Genomic DNA, 20,702 nt, shown 5'->3' with positions numbered 1-20,702 from the left:
TGTGTAATTCTAAAATTTTCATAGCCTATTATACAGAATTATTGTATGGTACAATGGGAAATATAATTATTACTGTCATTCTCATTGTTTTCTGTATGTTCAAAAAAGAGGAAAGACGAAAAAGATGTGTTTATCTCTATTTCTAATCTGTTAATCTTTATCTCATAACATAGAGGAGAACATTTGATTCTTTAAAAATAATCTTTTAACATCTTAACTCACTCTAGTGAAGCATGGGATCCTCATAGTAATGAATGAAAAATATCAGGGGTCATCTGCTGCAAAGCTGGATTTGAGTCTTACTGTTTTTTGAACAGCTTATTCACACAACTTCTGGAACTCAAAATAATTTTTGTCCAGTGAAGGCAAAATTGATGATTTGGTGCAACAGCTATTTCTAATTAGTGGCTTCTGTGTAAATAAATTGTTTCCAAATGTCTCTAAGTAGACTGTGGTACAACACACAGAAAGTTATAGATGGTCTCAGATATATATGGCATGCTGCATTTTTTTTTTTTTTTTGCAAAATGGACTATCTGGGAGGATCGTATTATTTCTCCATATACCACATTCCTAAATAGAGGGAACATTGCCCAAAGAGTCCCAAACCTGGTCTCTGAAGTAGTTAAATTTCCAGAAAGATTTTTCCACATGATAATTTTTGTTCATTGGTACTTTTTCAGACATTACCTTTTGGTCCAACTCTTTCTAATCATAAAACGCAGTAGTTAACAAGAGTCTTGGATGTTTTCGTAATCAGTGCCTATTGGGATTTATATTAAACAAGAGATTCGCTACCGAAATCTCCAAAAATGTACAAAGAATCTAAAACCTACTTAGTCTCAGAACAGCTTAGTGTTGGCAAAATGCCTTGTGCTAAATCTTCATCACCAGCTGAGCTTCCAGGTCATTGAGTGTGACATCTAGGCATACCAGATGCCATTCTCAAACCTTCAAACCATAAAAAGGCTTCCAACAGCAAGCCAAGTTGTTCCTAGCACAGAACAGATAGTGTTGTTTTTCTTCTAGGTTTGTTGTCAAACTTTATGTGGCACAAACATAAAAATGCGCAATGAAATGAGAATAGACGAAAGGAATTATAGAAAGATTGTTTGTTTTGGACTCCAGGTTTTTTTCACCGTGACTTGAAACCCGAAAACCTCCTTTGCATGGGACCAGAGCTTGTGAAAATAGCAGACTTTGGCCTTGCACGAGAAATTAGGTCCAGGCCTCCCTATACCGACTATGTCTCCACAAGATGGTAAGTGTTTAGATTATGGTACAGAGTTGAAGATTACCTTTGCTCATACCCTTCCTCGGCATCTTTTGCTGAACTTCTGTCCTTGATGCACATTATGCAATGACATGCATATATTGAATCCAAGCCCTTTGAGGAGTAGCTTAGGGAGCTGGGCATGTTAAACCTGGAGAAATGAAGGCCAAGAGGGGACATTGTAGCCATGTTTAAATATTTGAAAAGATGTCACATTGAGGAGGGAGCAAACTTGTTTTTGGCTGCTTTGGAGACTAGGATACAGCAGGAAAAAAGATTCCACCTAAACATTAGAAATAACTTCCTGATGTTAAGAGCTGTTCAACAGTGGGGTATGCTGCCTTGGAGTGTGGTGGTATCTCCTTCTCTGGAGATTTTAAAGCAGAGGCTAGATGGTCATCTGTTGAGAGTGCTTGGATTTGGTGTTCCTGCATGGCAGGGGGTTGGCCTGGACGGCCCTTGTGGCCTCTTTCAATTCCATGATTCTGTATTGCGGGCAGTTTTAGACTCACACAATAGGACTGACAGAACAAAAGGGCAGTGGTACAGCACAGGCAGAAGATGCCCTCCTAAAAATCAGATGGTGTTCAACCCATGGAAATACTTTCCCTTGGTTTTCAGATATCACTCCCTTTATACCATAACCTACCCCACTCAGCACTATCCTACTGTGTGTGTTTCCAGCTGAGATTTCTTCTGACTCCTTCATCACCAGGGAGAACAGCCGTGGGACTTTAAAATACTCATGATGATGAATCGCTTTATTAATTGTTTATCCCTTCTTTTCTCTTGCTTTGCCTGTGATTTGGAAAAGATGTGAAGCAGGAACAAATAAATACAGATAAATGGGAAAAGATCACCATTTATTTTATTTCACTATAACTGTTGTCCACATCTTCTAGCCTTTCTCTTGGTGTTTGCTTGGTCAAAATTGTCTACAGGCAGAGTAGCTTATCTGGGCCTATCCAAAAAAATGTTGCTACTGAGGGCAAAAAACAAGTTGGTACCGCTTCCCATTCTGTAAATGAAAGTCTGCTAAATTGGCAGATACATCTTTTTTTTTTCTTTATTAGCAAATTGATCATTCACGGATTTGAATCCAGCAAGTCTATCTTAGACAGTGCAAGGAGACCGGATGGTACTCAGTAACTCCTTGCTACCACGTCCCAACATCCGCTGCCTGAGGTGACCACGACATTCTATCTAATGGTTGAGCTGGCTTTGCTCTTTGTGTTGGGGCAAGATGAATTCAAAGTTTTACATGTCTGTTTCATCTTGGATGACCTTGGATTCATCTCTGACCCAGGTGTCGGCGGTGGCCAGGAGTGGCTTTGCACAGTTAAAACTTGTGCACCAGCTGTGTCCATACCTTGAGATACCAGATCAGACTATAGTTGTCCATGCCTTAGGCCAGTGGTTCTCAACCTGTGGGTCCCCAGGTGTTTTGACCTTCAACTCCCAGAAATCCCAGCCAGTTCACCAGCTGTTAGGATTTCTGGGAGTTGAAGGCCAAAATATCTGGGGACCCACGGGTTGAGAACCACTGCCTTAGTCACATCCCACTTGGATTACTGCAACGTTCTCTAAGTGGGGCTGCCTTTGAAGAGCGCTCAGAAACTTCAGCTGGTACAAAGATCTGCAGCCAGACTACTAACTGGGGCTGCGTACAGGGAGAGTACCACTCCCATGCTACAACAGCTCCACTGGCTCCCAGTTGGCTGTTGGGCGAAATTCAAAGTGCTAAAGCCCTAAACAACTCGGGTTCAGATTACCTGGCCAATTGCATCTTCCTTTATGAGCCTGCCCGGGTGCTACAGTCAGCAGGTGAGGTCCTGCTCTCTGTCCCACCCCCGTCTCAAGTACGGCTGGTGGGAACGAGGGAAAGGGCCTTTTCTGTAGCTGTCCCTGTCTCTGGAACTCTCTCCCTAGGGAGATCAAAATGGCTTCCTCAATATTGTGCTTTAAAAAACAACCGAAGACCTTTCTGTGCACACAGGCATATGGAGAGGAGGATACTTGAAATACTTTGCACAAATGGACAAGAAGAAGTGGAATATGGATTTGGCTTTTAATTTCATCTTTTATACTCTAAATTTTAAAAATCTGTTAAATATGAAATGGTTATAATGTGAATTTGTTGGTCTGTGTTCAATTGTCTGATTGTCTTTGTTGCTTGTGTAAATGTAAATTGGGTTTTATCTTTTGGTTTATGTTATTTTTTATTTTATATTACATTGAATGTTTGCCTCTATATGTTGTAAACCACCCTGACTCTCTACTGGGGAGGTAGGGCTGGATAGAAATAAAGTCTAAATCATTCATTCATATTTATGGGGCCCAGTGATTCTATTTCCATTGGTTTTTGAGGGGTATTTGAGTTGCATCAAGCAACTGCAACACATTAGCATGGATTCTATAGGCTATTTATATTTACTGTTGGAGAAATCCTTCACATAACAGTGTTGCAGGATCTTTCCATGACTGTTGCTCAACATGTAGAAAGCATTTTTTCAAGGATCCTTGTTGCTGTGTGGGTAAAGAGAATGGACTTTGTTGTATTCACTTTCATCTAGTTCATGTGTTACTTTTATTCAGTGTAACATCTTGATTGACATATTCTATAAATGGATATATTGTATATTGTTGTTTACTTATTTTTGGCTTTCAGGTACAGAGCTCCTGAAGTGCTTTTGAGATCCACTAACTATAGTTCTCCCATTGATATCTGGGCTGTTGGTTGCATCATGGCAGAAGTTTACACGCTTAGGCCACTTTTCCCAGGGGCCAGTGAAATTGATACAATTTTCAAAATTTGCCAAGTACTGGGAACGCCAAAAAAGGTATGTATGGAGAATCAGGCATTAAATGTGCGTGAAGGAGCACAATCATGAACATGTTCTCTGTTTCTTACCACCAAACATTAGTTGCAATATTTTGCTGGTGTTACCATTATATTATTTGATAAGCAGTTTCCAATTAGTGCAGTACTCCGATTGTGCGGGGAAAGGGAGATTTTTAGATGGGTTATTGATTAGAAAATCACTCTGCATATGTTTTGATGCACAATTAGTATACATTTATTGGTCTATTGACTCTAGCATCAAGCATGCTGCTAAAAGAGAAGAGCAGCTGACCATTATTTGAATGCTAGGAGAAGTGTGACTAGGGACCTTATCACATTGGAATATAATCCGTTTATATCAGTATGTATCCCATATTTCTTTTGGACTGGATGCATACTATATTGGCATGGGCTGTATACTCTCCTCGTCACACCTAGTTATTACGATTCTTATGATTTGAAAATACTGCATTTTGACTCAACACGCCACGGAAGACTAGCTCCTTCCAATCCATTCAAAACAACCCCTGCATCAATCTATGGCCTTTTAAAAAGTATTGTTGCTGATGGGCTGCATACAGATGTTCCTATCACACACAAAAACAGCGCTTCAGCAACTATGGAAGAATCCGTAGTATTAAAAAAAACAAGCTTAGAGTTCCATCTGCCAGACATCCATTTCTGCGACGCTTTGCAGATGGATTCCAATGGAATACTGATGGGATGGGGCAAACGGCATGTGATGGGACCCATTCAAAATCATTCTCAAATGGTTTCAGAAATGGAGTATTTCCTAATGTGATAAAGTCCTAGGAAAAGACTAGGCCATGGGCAATTTTCTTAGTCCCACTCTCAAAAGTCTTTCACTGTTGATACTCAGAAAAATGCTAGGGTTCCTGCTATTTTGCCTTTTTGTATAAAAGTGTTCTCAATAAATATAGTGTAAACACTGTTTATTTGTTTACTGGACTTGGCTTCGCTGACTTGTTTGGTGAAGTTCTCCTGGGACCTATTTACACTGGCCATGGGGGCCGTGCCATTGTGAGGCAGTCTCCGACGAAAGGGAAGGTGCACAGGATGCTTTGTGGTACCTTGTGCACCCTCCCTCCTTCTCCCATCATATGGTGGGGATGGGACATCCCCCTGATGAATTGTCACCTTGTTGTGGTGAGAGGTCTTGCGTGTTCCAATGAACCTGAGGGTGTAACCTCCTGAGTCATGTACTCCCAGAGGATCCAGACTAAGGGAGGAAAGTGCTGGTAGCTCCGTTGGAGCTACCAGAAAAACACTTTCCTCCCCGTTGTGGAGGAGAAAGCGCCTTCTGGCACTTCCCCTCTACATCAGCAGGAATGTGGGCGGGGTCTGCCAAGCACTACCTGATGATGCTTAGCCAAAAGCACCGAAACGGTGTTATTTCGTGCTATATGAAGAGGTCCCTAGTGTTACTTTTCTTGGGGTTAAAAAGAACTATCTAAAGATCCTTGGCACTGTAGATTTGCTTAGTTCACGCCACCCTCTGATGTACTCCCTGAAAATATAAACAAATCTACTTCGATATTACTGGGCAATACACATTTTGTTGCCTCAAACATTAGGCCTGTTGCTGGGTATATTTTGACCTGCTGATTCCAAAAATGGCACCAGTTTTCCCCATCAGCTCTAGTTTTTGCGATGCAGAACATATGCCATCTACCAGTCGTCATCTGATCGCCCATAGAAAACCATGAGAACTATATCTAAGAAACTAGAGCTTGGGGCCCCTGGTGGTGGCGCAGTGTGTTGAAGAACTGAGCTGCTGAACTTGCAGACCGAAAAGTCCCAGGTTCAAATCCCGGGAGCAGAATGAGCGCCTGCTGTTAGCCCCAGCTCCTGCCAACCTAGCAGTTCGAAAACATGCAAATGTGAGTAGATCAATAGGTACCGCTCTGGCGGGAAGGTAACGGCGCTCCATGCAGTCATGCCAGCCACATGACCTTGGAGGTGTCTACGGACAACGCCAGCTCTTCGGCTTAGAAATGGAGATGAGCACCAACCCCCAGAGTCGGTCACGACTGGACTTAACGTCAGGGCAAAACCTTTACCTTTACTTAAAGCTGATGCTACCTATCCAATGCAACTTATAGACCCAAATAACCCCAAAACAGGCCCAAGAACAGGTCTAAAAACCTGGACATCAATTTTTTGAGGGGAGGAGGGGCACCGCATAATTGATTGCTAAACCTAGCTTTAATGCATTTTTGAAAATGTTGTATAAAGGTATGTGACAATGTGGCAGAAAAAGCCTCTTTAGCAAGTCTGCAATAGCTACACATATATTCTTTGGCATGCATGCTTACTTCAATCTTTTCCAGAATGACTGGTCTGAAGGCTACCAGCTTGCAGGCACCATGAATTTCCGCTGGCCTCAGTGCGTACCAAATAACCTGAAAACCCTCATCCCTAATGCAAGCAGTGAAGCAATACAACTCATGAGAGACATGTTGCAGTGGGACCCAAAAAAGAGACCAACAGCAAGCCAGGTTTGTTTTCCTTTCGTACGTCCATTTTTATAAGTCATTTCCTTGCTAATCGCACACTTGCTCATTTGGAAGCTCCAACCATAAAGCGTGAGAAGGAGCCAAACATTTCTCCAAATATTTCTGCTTTGGCCACTGCTTGCATTGCTTTTGCTACCAGTCAGAATTCTGACAGATATTTGTCTAATTTAAATGCTAAGTAGTGACAGCAATATGCACATTCTGAGAATTAAAGTTGTTTTGCCATAATCAAAGCAATTGTGCTTGTAAATTGCTTATACAACCAGAAGGGCTGATACAGAGCAACCAGTGTAATAATGCTATAAGTGTAAGGAAGGTTGGACATATCACTGGAAAGAGTTCTGAAATTCTTCATCCATGTTCTTAACATGCATAACTTATATATCACAATGTTTATTGCTTAGCATAATTTTGGTTACTACCAGCCTTAAAGGAAGGATGGAGTGATGCAAAAAATGGAAACACTCCACTCCACCTTCTGATATTGCTGCTTACAAATAACTTACAAGCAGATTTTTTCAGCCTCATAAAATTTGTTTTTTGAATAGCATTTTCAGGAGATGAATTGTCTTCATGGTGCCATACTCTGGCCTTATTTTGTCATTCTGTGGGATTATGAAATGCATATACAGTTATGAGTAGTGAATGGAAACATTATTTGGCATTTTATTTGGTCTTGATAGCTGGTTTTCCTGGTTTAAATCATCAACATCTCAATTTATTTTCAGGCACTTCGATATCCTTATTTCCAAGTTGGCCAAGCACTGGGCCCTTCTCGCTGTATTCAGGAGGGAGGAAAACAGAGAGATGTTCCTGAAAAAACCCAGATCCATATCAAACCCATTCCTCCTGCACAACCTCCTCCTAAAGCACAAGTTCGCCTTTCATTCAGGCCCTTCCAGCAGAACCAGCCCTCCCACTCTGTGATATATCCATATAAAACAGGCTCTTCACTGAGTGACAATTTAAGGGAAGACAAGCCTAGCCAAATGGCTTTGCCAAATATCCGCAGTAAGATGCCGCAGCACGTAAGACTTTGCTTTTGAGATCTGTTTTTTTTAAATGGATATGTTATTTTGTTCAATTAGCTCTAATAGCCATGTGGGTTATATCATGGGGACAAGGTAGAATAGATTTTTCCTCTTTGCAGCCCTTTAGAAGTTTGGCTTTTGTGCTGTTTATATGGATATTTATTTCTGTACCAACACTAACAAATGGTGTACTAAATTGCCTGAATTTTCTATTTAAAATATAATTTTAATGCAGAACCCATGTGTGGTCAGAATGAACTGTGCAAGTTTTTGTAAATCCAGTATTAATACTAGCCAGAATAAGTTTAGTGAAGTGAATCACTAAAGAATTAGCCCAATCAATCCCAATGATAACTTTGTTGTTTATGCAGCAGCGCTCAACTTCACATTGTTTTCCTTCAGTTTTATATTTTCCATTTTTGTGATGACAGAAAATAGATGTTGCGACAGAAAAAACAAATGGTGAACTCAAACCAAAGAATCGGCGCAGATGGGGACACATTGATGGAACACTGAAAAGCTCTGAGGATTGGGAGGATTTAGGAGGGTGTGAGGTGGCCAAAAATGATTTTAAAAACAAAGGACAGGGTGATGAAGCATTTTGCAGGCAAGTTTATTGTTTTAAATCTGTGTGTTTTTGTTTCTGTGCTTGTGAAAGAGGCAGGCATGTTAATTGTTCTCATCTTACCCATTTCTTGACTCTTATCTCGATTCAGTTACATAAAAATCACTATCCTGTACATGTTTATGAGGAAATAAATCACGGTTTTCAGTGTGATGTTTTCTGAGTAGACGTTTTGGTAGATGTTTTGGGCTGTTTTGCATAACTAATAGATTTTATGGAGGCTTATTCCTAAATACTATACTTACTTATTATGCGCCATCAAATGTAATGCACACATCCATTTTGATTATGCACATTACAAAAATTGAATCTGCTCTCCAATGTGATGTGCCCAACAGTGCAGGCATATCATGTCAGGGAGGCAGTCAGCTTGAATGAGTCCATTTGGGAAGCCACACCATTCTGTCAGGCCAAGGCGAACTTGCCAGCCTAGTGTGGTTCCCAATTGGCTTCATTCACAAGGCCTTCAAAACTGAGTTTTTGAAGGCCTTGTGCTAATGCCTTCATGGAACTGCGTGGAACTGAACCACAAGGGGAAGGGCTTAGAGACCCTGAGGGTTGCCTGGGAGGCAGGCTAAGTGGCAGGATGACTGGAACACCAGCTGGGTGCCACTGCCACCAGTAACTTCTTCACCCCCCCCCCCCCCACCCCAATCTGAGCTCCGGGTCCCTCCGAATCTTTTCACACAGTTGGGTGTACGCATACAATTCTAATGTACCAGTGAATCTAATGTGTACCACAATTTTGGGAATGTAATTTAACCAAAAAAGGTGAACATTAGATTCAAGTTTTTACTTGAACCAAACTGACTGTAAAACATGTACTGTTTACAGTGAGCCACCAGTTTAAAGCCACAAAACAGCTACAAAGGCATTTTTATTGTGCCATGGGTTAATATGCCATGAAAACTATTATTGTCCAGTTGAGGTTCCTTTGAAAACAACTGAGATTAAAGCTAAGTGTAAAATTGCATCCAAGCCACCTATCTGATGTGCAGTTATTTGAAAGTGGAATGTACTCTCAGTTTAGTCTAACCCAATTCAGTGAATGTTTACTGATATATAAACCCCACTTCTTTAGACCTATATCCAGGTAAGTATGTTGGACTGCAGCCTTAACCAATAACAGTCTATCACAATATGTATGTTTTTCTTCTCTGTGCTGCTCCTGTAACATGGCAGACACTCTCCTCTGTTGTGTGTCTTCTGTCTGATTTCAGTTGATTAACAACTTCAGCTTATTCAACATTTTTTTTGTATTGGAGCATTGGAACATGTTATATGCATCTGACTTTACATTGGAGTTTCTGAATTTGGCTGTTGCGTTCTTCAGAAGATGTATTGCGTTTTTTATTTCTTTGCCTGGAATCAAATATGCAGTTATTCATGACTGACGAGGAAGTGTGTCATCCAATATAAACCATGGCTTTTGGTTTCCTGTTAACAGGTTTGAAAGTATTTTAGATCTGAAACCTTCTGTTTGCCTTGGGACTGGGAATAGCGCACCTTCCTACCTTCGGCAGGACACGCCAACGTTACAAGTTTCTACAGCCAAACAACATTATTTGAAACACTCTAGGTATTTACCTGGTTAGTAAAAAAGAAACCCATAATCTTTACTATGACATTTTAGAAAATATGGATATTATACTTTGATTTGTGTAGGTAATTAATAGAGCAAACAGTTTATTCTTTCTGCTTTTTTGTGTAAGACTTTTGTTCTAACATTAACAGAGGTCCTTCTTTGAGACAGCATTTTCAAAATGTTACGAATTTACTGAGTTTTTGTAAATAACTTGTTTAACACAGCATATTATGATTTTGTAATGTTTACATTTTATTAGTATAAATCAAAGTTTCCTAAGTTATTGATTGATTCTAAACACCTAAAGCTGTTTCTATATTGTTGCATTTTTTATTTCATCCGTTTTGCAATAAGCACACTGAAGAAGGCTGCACTGAAAAGTAATCAATCGCTGCAGACCATGTAATGGGCTTCATTGGATCTGGTTCTGAATTTTTCATATCCAGGACCTTCATTTACCATAACTGTCTCTTTATTCTATCTAGTCTTCCACTAGCAATTGCCCCTGTTATGTTCTATAAGGAGAACCATTATGATCCAGGAACATTTACACAAAAGTTGATCTTAAGTTCTGTGAGATAGCTATGAATTTAAAACAAGGCATGTTTCAGTGAAGTGAAAATTCTTTTCATCTAACAACTAACAGACTTGCTAACAGAAAATTGTTTCTTCCTCCAGGAATAAGCACAAGAAATAATGTAATGTCCAGTTCAAGCAAAGATTCCATTCCCTCTAATCTGTGGCCCCCTTCTAGTTTGCCTATAAAGACATCGGGAGTAGCAGGAGGAATTGCCAGACTGAATTCCAGTAAGAAGTGTTCCTGAAATATTCTGAAAGATGTGTTCCATTTGCTAAAATAAAATGGGCTAGTGAGAAAAGTCTTTGTATAGGATGGTCAGGTACAGCGGCACACGAAATCTAACAGGACCTAAGATAATGACATTTTATTCAGTGCCCAGCTACTCTATTGTTGCTGTTTGCAAATGAAAACTTTTCTTCCATGGAGATGGTCTGGTTTTTCAGGTGATATTTCTGGTGACTAGGCCTAATGATGTTGCTGTGTGTCTTCCTTGTCTTTTCATTAAATGCAGAAAACTATATAATAATGATTAAAGGACATGCTATACTTTCTGTTGATTTTACGGTTCTTGTTTTCAACTTCTTGCTGCACCATACTTATATTAGATTGATATCACTGATTTGGGAAAATACTGCATAAGACAGACATATACGGCTCGGGCCCTACCTATCTCAGTGATCGCATCTCCTCCTATGAGCCAGTGCGGACCTTGAGATCATCTGGGGAGGCTCTCCTCGCGCTCCCACCACCGTCTTGAGTAATTTTGAGTAATTACATTGGAATACCGTTGATCAATCTGGGCCTGAATATATTGCACAAGATTTATCTAGCCTGAAATGATACACTTTAATATATTGGGTTTATGGTTCCCGTCCCCTTCATCAGGTTGTGTAAGTGTTATTTATTGCTATATAATTGTATTGTTTTATCTTGTTTAATAATGTGTTATTATGCTGCTATGTAATGTATGTGTTGTTTTTATGATTGGAAACCGTCCTGAGTCCCATCTGGGAGATAGGGCGGTATATAAATAAATTATTATTATTATTATTATTATTATTATTATTATTATTATTATTATTATTATTATTGGCAAGCTAATACCTGCTAATTCAAATAGAACTACCTGATGATAAATTCTGCATGTATTGCTGTGCCTTCAAGTCATGTCCAACTTGCACCTGTACACTAATAGTTCTGCATATGACTACAGCCAAAGATAGAAATAAACTTTGAAGATGGCATTGCAAAGATGCCACATCTATAAAAATATCCATTTTTAAAATGGTAGAAGTCTCATGATGGTCATTTCAAATACTCAGTCGCTGAAATGGTAGAGTCATTGCAAATGACTGTACGATCTCACATTACACATGACTAGTTGCCTTAGATGAAAAGCTTACACATAAGAGGGGAGGGGACTATCTCTTCCAGCATCTTATGTGTGGGGAAGCATTTTGATTTGTGGAGAAATTTCTGATCAGCTTTGATCTATTGCTGATTGAATGGTTTCACTGATTGCATGAGTTAGATCAGGCATGTACAAACCTTTTTGCTTTGGGGCCGCATTGCTGGCTGGGCCAGGAGGGAAGAGGCCGGGCACATGCTGGGCATGGCAGCCCTGGGAGGGGGAGGGCCCAGGAGAGAGCAGGACCAGGAGGGAGCAGAGCAAGGCCTGGGTCAACCTCAGGTTGTCCTCCGGGCATACTGACGGGACTGCTCGGCTCATCCTTATGCCGGGAAGAAGGAAAGACATGTGGCAACTGCCTCGATCCTCCTCCCCATTCTCCTCCCTGATCCTTGGGCTGCCCTTTTGGCATTATGCTGGGAGGAGGGCGAGACAGGCTATGGCTGAGAGTGATCTGGAGGGCCCTCAGCCGCCTTGTACCTCCCTTGAGCCGTCCGGCTGGCATAAGGAAGGGGCCACTTGCACCATCCTTATGCCGGGAGGAGGGTGAAACATGCAGTGGCTGAGAGTGATCCAGAGGGTAAGCTGCTGTGTCCTTACACCAAGAGGACAGAGAAAATTAGGAGGGCCTGAGGTAAATGCCCAGAGGGCCGCATCCAGCCCCCAGGCCTTAGTGCCCATGCCCAAGTTAGATTGACTTCAAAGTGATGTTAAGTTAAAATACCTCATTCTAACACAATAAACAGATTAAAATTTAACTGATATTTCCTTTAAGGAAACCATTGTTAAAGCTTTGTGTAACCTAGTAATTCTCCTGCATTTACCCCAGTTGAGCCTCTCTTTTCTTGTCATTTCTTTCAGGCCACACAGGGTCAAATGGGCTAACGGCTGCATATATCCCTTCATTTCTGAAAAAAGAAGTTGGCTCTGCTGGCCAGAGGGTTCATTTAGCACCAATTATCGATCCATCTTCTCTAGATCCATCTTCTGGTAAGCTCTGTTTCTTTCTAGAAATGGCATTGTGGAACACAACAATTGCACCACTGCGCCAAAATTTAAGAGAAGCCCACAAACAGCCAGGGTTTGTTCTAAGCCCCTATCCTGTTCATATGACTTCAAATGAGTCCTTGTAGAACTAGCTTGGAAACTTGCTTCAGAATTATCAATAGAGTACTTTAGGAAGAGTATATCTTCCATTCTGCTTGAAATAGCCCAGTAGTACATTAGGACATGACAAATAGGATACAAGTGTTATATGGTATGTAAATCTAGAAGGATTGTCTCAAAAAGGATTAATATGTAATTTTAATTTAATCCTACTGTTTTTATGCCCTAGGCACTATAGTAGTGCCATTTGTAAGCCACCTTGGGTCCCCCCTGGAGTAGAGAAAGGCAGGATATAAATATGGCAAATAAATAATAAAGAAAAATAATAATCCTTGTGGTCGTGATGGGAATTGTCAGTGTTGTGAATGTGTATGTCCTAAAACAAAAAATATATTTTAAAAAAGACATAGTGATTAACGTTGCTATTCTTCTTTGCTACCAGTGTTAGCAAAGAAGACTACAGGCTAATGGCTACAGAGGGGGCCGTGTTCTTTTCATTTGATGTAATGAATTGTTCTGTAAGTATACACCCATATGACCTCATAATATTTTGGGAGGTCTCCCATCTCTCATTGCAGATTTTGAAGATACACCGAGGATGTGGGTAACACAATCTCAGTATATGAGCAGAATATACTTTGGTACTTTAATCCATAATCTTTTTACATAGCTTGGTCAAAGTCATCTATCCCAGATCTGAATTTACCTCCTGATTCATTAGCTTCTTTTATTCATTTCTAGCATATACTTCTCTGAAGTCTGTGGGACCTCATATCGGGAGGACATCTTTTAATATACCAGTGAAAAGCACTTCAGCTTTACTGCCACATCCACCTCCAGTTCAACCAGTCCATGGACGAACTGACTGGTCTTTAAAATATGGCGCTCACCGTTGAATTTTTCATGAACAGTGACAAATGAGAAGGACAGTCTTATGAGTTGGAAGCTCTATTAATTCTTATTTTCTATGACCAAGACATTTCAAGACTATTTAAGGCAATTCATTTTTTGGTTGTATGTATTTGAATGCAATCTTGTAACGTTTTTGTATTGTTTTTACAATATGATGGGAGCAATTTATTTTCATAGGACCAATACACATTTGTATATCAGCTTAGAATTGTGGGGTTCTCTGTGGATTTTTTGGCATTTTTGTATGACCAACTTTGAAATGTAGCTTTTTAAAAAGAAAACTATTTTTCCTATTTTGGGTCAGGTTTTTTTTATAAAAGTGAATAAATGTAGCAAATTTGAGGCAGTATTTAATATAAATAAGTCAGAAAAGGGACAGTTTCCAAATTCAAGGTAATATCATGACACAGTATGTCAGGCAAATAACCAGTTAGGTTTAATGTCTGCAGTGCTCCATAAATTATTGCTCATCTCATTTTTGTTGTAGCAAAACACGAAAAGGAATTTAGCACATTGCCCTTCTTATAACTTAGAATTTTTAGAACCAATTCATAAAATCAACAGGATGGGAATATTTGTTATTTCTAAAATTTACACTTCAGGCTGCAAGTGATAAATGGTCGTTTGAAACACCCCTTGTATGCAGAAAAGCAGTTTAGCAAGGAAAATTGGATCTATCCTGATTATATTTATGTCCCTGACTTTTAGAGAAATTTGGAAATATAAATACTAGCAGCCCCCAATGGTATAATCCAGGATAATCTTTAGAATTTGACTCTAGTGATGGTGTGAACTGAAAAAAAAAGGTGTGTGTGGCCTTATCCACATGACACTTCATACCAAAAGCTAACTTCTCTTCCAGTGGAAAGCTATGCCCAGTTATAAATAGAGGCATCCTGCTTCGTTTGTAAGCAAGGCATTATGTAGCGTAGTTATTGGGAGATATTTAAAGCAATATTAAGTATGACAAAGCTGGTTCATAGAGTAATATAAATGAGATATTAGGAAATGCCAGCAGAAAAGTTAAAAGTTTTTTCTATATTCAGCTGCCTGTTTTTATACTGTAGTTGGTTTTTCTTTCTCCAAAGAAAACGTGGTGGCTTCTGTGTGAGGCTTAGACAAAAGTTGTCATTTGGATAACTAGTGGTTCACTTTCAGGAATTATGTATGACACATCCTTGTAAAATAATTTTAGGAAGCACTTCCAACCAGTTTATAAGTCAACGTGAAAATGTAGTAGATGTACAGAAATGTACATGATAGAACTATAACATGGAAAATGATATTAAAAGGGACAGGTTCAAATCTATGCATTTTGAAAGGAAAACAGCCAATTGTCTCAAAAGTAGCAAGGCTGCTCTGTTAACTTAAGATGCTGTTCAAATGCCATATCATGTTTTTTCTGGAGAAAATAATATTGGGGAATTAATCTCTATGCATTACTACTCACTGAAAAAGTTCAAGATGGGCCTTTCTGAGGGAGAACAATCCCAAAAGCTGCATAAGTAAGCCTTCAGTCACCTTTTTCAAAGTCCTGTTTTATAGACATTCCACTTTGTCTTGAGCCATATCCTTATTGCTTCCTCTTCTTTTTGCACAAGGTAGAAGCCGAAAGAAGGAAAATTCAAACATGTGATGACTTCTTCCTTTTAGCATGGTTTCAGATGACCGCCTTATCAGAATTTTATCTTTCAGATCATTTGAATCAGAATGAGAAGCATATACTTTTTGATATCCTATTTTTAATTCTTTCCTTCATGCCATTCTGGAATTATTGTGGATTATTCCCTACCCTAAAACAATTACCTTTGAGGTGTCACCACATCTATTATTTCAATCGTTTTCAAAGACATTTTTCCATTTTGGTGAATTTCCATGAATAGCAGATTCTCTTTTCCCTATTCCTTGGATGTATTCAGCCGATATTTCCTATATTGAGTCTAGGAAGTTATTTTAAGCAGAATGAGCTCAAGCTATCCATAACTGAATGGTGGCAGGATGACGGTTTGCAGCTCAGAGTATCAACCTGTAACTGTTTAAGTGTCGATGACTTCAGCATGTCACTACTGTAAATTCTGCTTTTTAAAAGTAGCTTTCCAAGCCCTGTTAGCATGTGAGGACTTGAGTGGCTGGGTTGTACAGAATGTAATAAATATGTGGTGAAGCAAAACGAGATTGAGCAGGGAAGTAATAACCAATGTACAGTGGATTTGAGGCAGAGCATTCGTCTTTCCAGTCTTTGGTGACATTGCTTCTTCCCTTAAATTAGTTTAAGGAGATAAATTTGAGCCATGTTCAGTTATGCAATTCAATTTTCAGAAAGCATTCCTTAATCATTTAGGTTCAATTGTACATATGATCTGATAAATTTATTATTAATGTCATCTTTTAAAAACTTTCTATATAATAATCTGATTTATGCATTGTTCAGGAATTAGCCTAAATAAACATAACATGAATAAGCCTTTACAGTATCAAGAAGAAAACATATCATGGGAAACTAAAATTGTTTTCTCTGGAGGATTATTTGTTTACAAGAGTTTTTTAAAAACCAATTTTGCCCTTTTTCAATTACAGTTCTAGCCGTTCCTCACTATTTGCTATACTGTCCAGGGCTAATGGGAGATGCAGTCCTACTATATCTTGGAAATGGCCAGTTTCCCATTCCTAAATTAGGACGTGGGGGGGGGGGGGGGAGGGGAGGGAGAGAGATATCGCTCTTGCCAATTATTAAAATAGTTTACATGCTCTTCAGTGTTGGTAATAGTGGGGTTTTGTTTGGTTGTTATGGATGCAATCATAAGAACAGTTAGGAAGGAACAATTCCATTTACATTCAGTGGAGTTTCCTTTTGATGTAGCACATAACTATTTTTTTTAGAAAATCTCATGTAGCTGATTAGGTTTTTAAAATGTGCCTACATTAGTTCACAAATGTCCCTGAATGTTTAGTCACATGAAACACTTCTGTCTGGATGTCATTATATTCTTGAGTCTTAATGGATTCCTGTGTTTTTAAATCTGAGCAGAAATAATACCTTGAATGCCATAAAGAGCACACATGCATTAAAATGGTCTTACTTCCATTGACTGACTTCTGCTAAGCACAACTAAAAATACTGTTTCACTTTGGTAATGATTCTGCATGACATATCCTGTCAAAGCAATAACTTTAAGAAGTTTGATCTTTTACTGAGATCTGATCAAAAGCAACATAACTGCACAATTTACTACAGACTCAACATTTCCTTGTAAAATTACTGAAATGGCCCTTTGCCTGTTTCTCAATAATATCACAAGCCTTGCATGAAGTGCAGAATGCCTAGTGGTTCAAAACAGCTTGAGATACGATTACCTCTATATTAAATTGAGATATTCCCAGCTCTCTTTTTTCCATACAGGTTTCTTTTAAATAATCTGCTCTGAAGTGGAAACTAACTTCTAAATGTGCTATCTGAAGTCTTCCAAATGCTTAAGACTTCAGTCACATGCATTCTTACATAGGATCACATAGCAGCTTCAGAACAGTTTCTTCATTCAGTGGATCTATGGTGGCGTAAGCATTTGCTGAAGTTTACACATATCTGCTCTGTGGCTATTTTTATGAAACTGTCTCATTTTCTATCAGTGTTTAAATAACTCGCCAATACAAATACACCACTCTTTGTGGGTTCTTGCATCCAAGGTCTGCGGCTGAGTCAAATATGTGCAGAAGATAAGTATTGTGTTAAATGTGAGTCAACGGGTATAAGTGGGAATTGAAACCCTGGCATGTTTTCTACTTTGTGTCACTTGTGAAGTTTAATAACAAAACACTCATTTTTCCCTTATGTTGTAAGACTCCTTCCTCAAATAAAGCTTTTTCTAAAAACCTGCTTGGTTAGTCATCCATCCTTCCTGCATTCACTAAAATATTTCTGTAACCTATCCATTCTAATCTTCCCCTTGTGAATAGAATAAAAGTCTTATTATACATTTTACAGGTCTGTTTGTTATTGGCTAATAATGGAAAATCATCCCAGGTTAAGCACTTTGCATTATATACTATTGTGATAACTTCATCTGAATAGCATCAATAACTTGCCTAGTATCGCCAATTTTGGCAAGTCATGATGGCCAAGGTGGGAGAAGGAAGACTGCTCAGCTTAAGGGGTCCTCATCTAGGCAAAAGGAGTAGGTGGCAACAAGATATGATACATCACTTAAGAATTTGTATTAACATTAATTTCCCTCTATTTGTGCATTCATAGCTTCACAGATACAAACATTTGGCATGGATAGATGTGGCTAGGAGCAGTCTTTTAGTGCCTATTGACACCTTAGGAGACCCAACACAATCTGGCTACAGAATACAGAGCAAAAGAAGATAGCTGTAGGTTACAAATGTGTATGACAAGATATACTATGTGACAAGTCAGGTATGACTTTATTTTATTCTTGTTCATCTTCAGGTTCCATCTAATTTATGGTGATCCCATCCAAGGGTTTTCTTGGCAGGCTTTATTCAAAGGAGCATTCAAAATACAGTTGCTTTTAACATGTGAGCACCAAATAATCCCAGATGCTGATGGCATGCACAGATTTGCACCCATATATCAGCACAAACTTTGGCCAGAAAAATATTTTTATTTTGTTCTTGCATACAGGAACAAAAGTTTTGCCAAAATATGGTTGTATCTGTGAGGCTATGAATACACAGATATAGGGAAATTAATGTTGCTATTTCCTTCCTCTGAAGTTGAGCAGCTATCACTTGCCCAGGGGCACCCACGGGATTTCCATGGTCAAGCAGGGAGTCAAACCCTGGTTTGGAGAGTCTCTATCCAATACTCGAAATAAGCTGTTTGGTGGAGCTGGTAATGTTATGCATGCAAGTTGGTTGGCTAGCCAACTGTTTAGACATGGGATAGACTATACAATATTGCCTGAAGTTGGTTAAGGATACTTGTCATACTATGTACATTCATGGTTCCTCATCAAACTGCAGGAAGGTATTAATCGGAAAGTACAGATGCAATGTCTTGGATTGTCTTTCAACATTTTGGTGAAGGGATGAAAAATATGACTTTCATAAAACTGGGAGAGAGAACGTTCTAAGATAACCGTCTAGGAATGAATCTAAAATATGAAGGAATGCCGTAGAGCAGGGGTCCCCAAACTAAGGCCCGGGGGCCGGATGCGGCCCTCCGAGGTCATTTACCTGGCCCCCGCCCTCAGTTTTATAATATAATATATTGTATACATATAATATTGATAATAATATTATAATGTAATACAATATAACACTAATAATAATACTATATAATAATATTAATTATATATTCTATATTACATATAATATTACTAATAATATTACAGTATAGTGGTATAGTTCAATAAAGTAATATATAATGCTAATATTGTGCTATGCTAATAATATAATATATTGTATGTACATATAATTTATAAGCCACTCTAAGTCCCCTTTGGGGTGAGAAGGGTGTGATACAAATGTAGTAAATAAATGCAGTAAATAAATAAATAAATAATAAATACATTTTAGACTTAGGCTCGCCCAAAGTCTGAAATGACTTGAAGGCACACAACAACAACAACAACAACAACAACAACAACCCTAATTAACTTGACTATCTCATTGGCCAGAAGCAGAAGCACACTTCCCATTGAAATCCTGATAAATGTATGTTGGCTAAAATTATTTTTATTTTTAAATATTGTATTGTTCTTTCATTGTTCTTGTTCTTGTTGTTGTTGTTGTTTTTGCAGTACAAATAAGACATGTGCAGTGTGCATCAGAATTTGTTTGTATTTTTTAAAAAATGATAATCCGGCCCCTCAACAGTCTGAAGGATTGTGGACCGGCCCTCGGCGTAAAAAGTTTGAGGACCTCTGCCGTAGAGTATATGCTTATGGAGGCAGAAAATACAAAATAAGAAGAACAAAATCGGGAGCATGCTATGGTATGTCCGTTGAAGATAAACTTAATTTAAACTGGATAGAAAAAGACATTTTCTTAATTTCCACTAAGTTAAATGTGGTAATACCTTATCGGATTGGACTGGACTGTTACTATTTTTCATATCACAGCACCAGGATGTCAGACCCATAGATTACATGGCTGTTGTGTGCTTTCAAATCATTTCCTGCTTAGGCTGATCCTAAGGCAAACCTATCACAAACCTAAGGCAAACCTTGCAGTTTTGCTGTCCAGATGGTTTGTATTACTAGTCCCCGAATCCCTAATCATTGGTCATTTTGTTTGCCAGAAACCTGTTTTTGAAACTCTATGATCTCTTACAGATCCTAATTGTGTACAGCTGAACACCAAAACAAAATTTTAAACAAATGTTGAAATCTGTTGGGTCACAAAGAGCAGTGCTTGCAAAACAAATCCCTTTGCAATTGACACCAGCCAATACATTTCCCTTGACCTGTGTATCTTGATAAAAGAAAAATGTTGACACTTGGATTGCCTTTGTTTAGTACAGGATTTGCAAAGGCAGACATTATTTGTGAAGCATACAAACATGAAGCATTTTTCCAAGGCAGAAAATGGAGATTGCCAAAGAGTAACTGAATACCCTGTAATACGTTTATCTTGGGATTTCCATAAATCAGAAATGACTTGAGCAGAACAATAACTTAAAACAGACCAAAGCTGCAAGTGTCACAGCTCTAGCAACTGTAGCAAAACCTCTATTCCTGTTACGAGATTAGTAAAGAGCCTAATATTGAGGTGCAAACAAGAGAAGAAAAGGCGGCAGTTGTCTTCCCTTGCTTGCTTTACTATCACTTTCTGCCTG

At 38.9% G+C, this 20,702-nt stretch overlaps 1 protein-coding gene across 2 annotated transcripts in view; it reads left to right on the top strand.

The window, feature by feature from the left end:
- cilk1 (ciliogenesis associated kinase 1) overlaps positions 1 to 17,774 on the top strand; it is a 30,820-nt gene extending 13,046 nt beyond the window's left edge. Inside the window, exons 6-14 of one of the 2 annotated variants that reach the window (XM_062982956.1) lie at positions 1,129 to 1,261; positions 3,942 to 4,113; positions 6,467 to 6,634; positions 7,381 to 7,680; positions 8,115 to 8,290; positions 9,756 to 9,898; positions 10,572 to 10,700; positions 12,743 to 12,871; positions 13,730 to 17,774. In XM_062982956.1, the coding sequence (XP_062839026.1) occupies positions 1,129 to 1,261; positions 3,942 to 4,113; positions 6,467 to 6,634; positions 7,381 to 7,680; positions 8,115 to 8,290; positions 9,756 to 9,898; positions 10,572 to 10,700; positions 12,743 to 12,871; positions 13,730 to 13,884 (1,505 nt within the window). In that variant the 3' untranslated portion in view covers positions 13,885 to 17,774. Of the gene's footprint in view, positions 1 to 1,128; positions 1,262 to 3,941; positions 4,114 to 6,466; positions 6,635 to 7,380; positions 7,681 to 8,114; positions 8,291 to 9,755; positions 9,899 to 10,571; positions 10,701 to 12,742; positions 12,872 to 13,729 lie in introns of those variants that run through there. The other variant, XR_010006858.1, reaches the window with a different exon arrangement.
- The last annotated feature ends 2,928 nt before the right edge of the window (positions 17,775 to 20,702 follow it).

This window comes from Anolis carolinensis, chromosome 1 (assembly GCF_035594765.1).
Source record: "Anolis carolinensis isolate JA03-04 chromosome 1, rAnoCar3.1.pri, whole genome shotgun sequence".
In the NCBI taxonomy this organism is placed as follows: Eukaryota; Metazoa; Chordata; class Lepidosauria; order Squamata; family Dactyloidae; genus Anolis; species Anolis carolinensis.
Note: the sequence above shows the minus strand (reverse complement) of the source record. Positions and strands in the feature narration are given on the sequence as shown.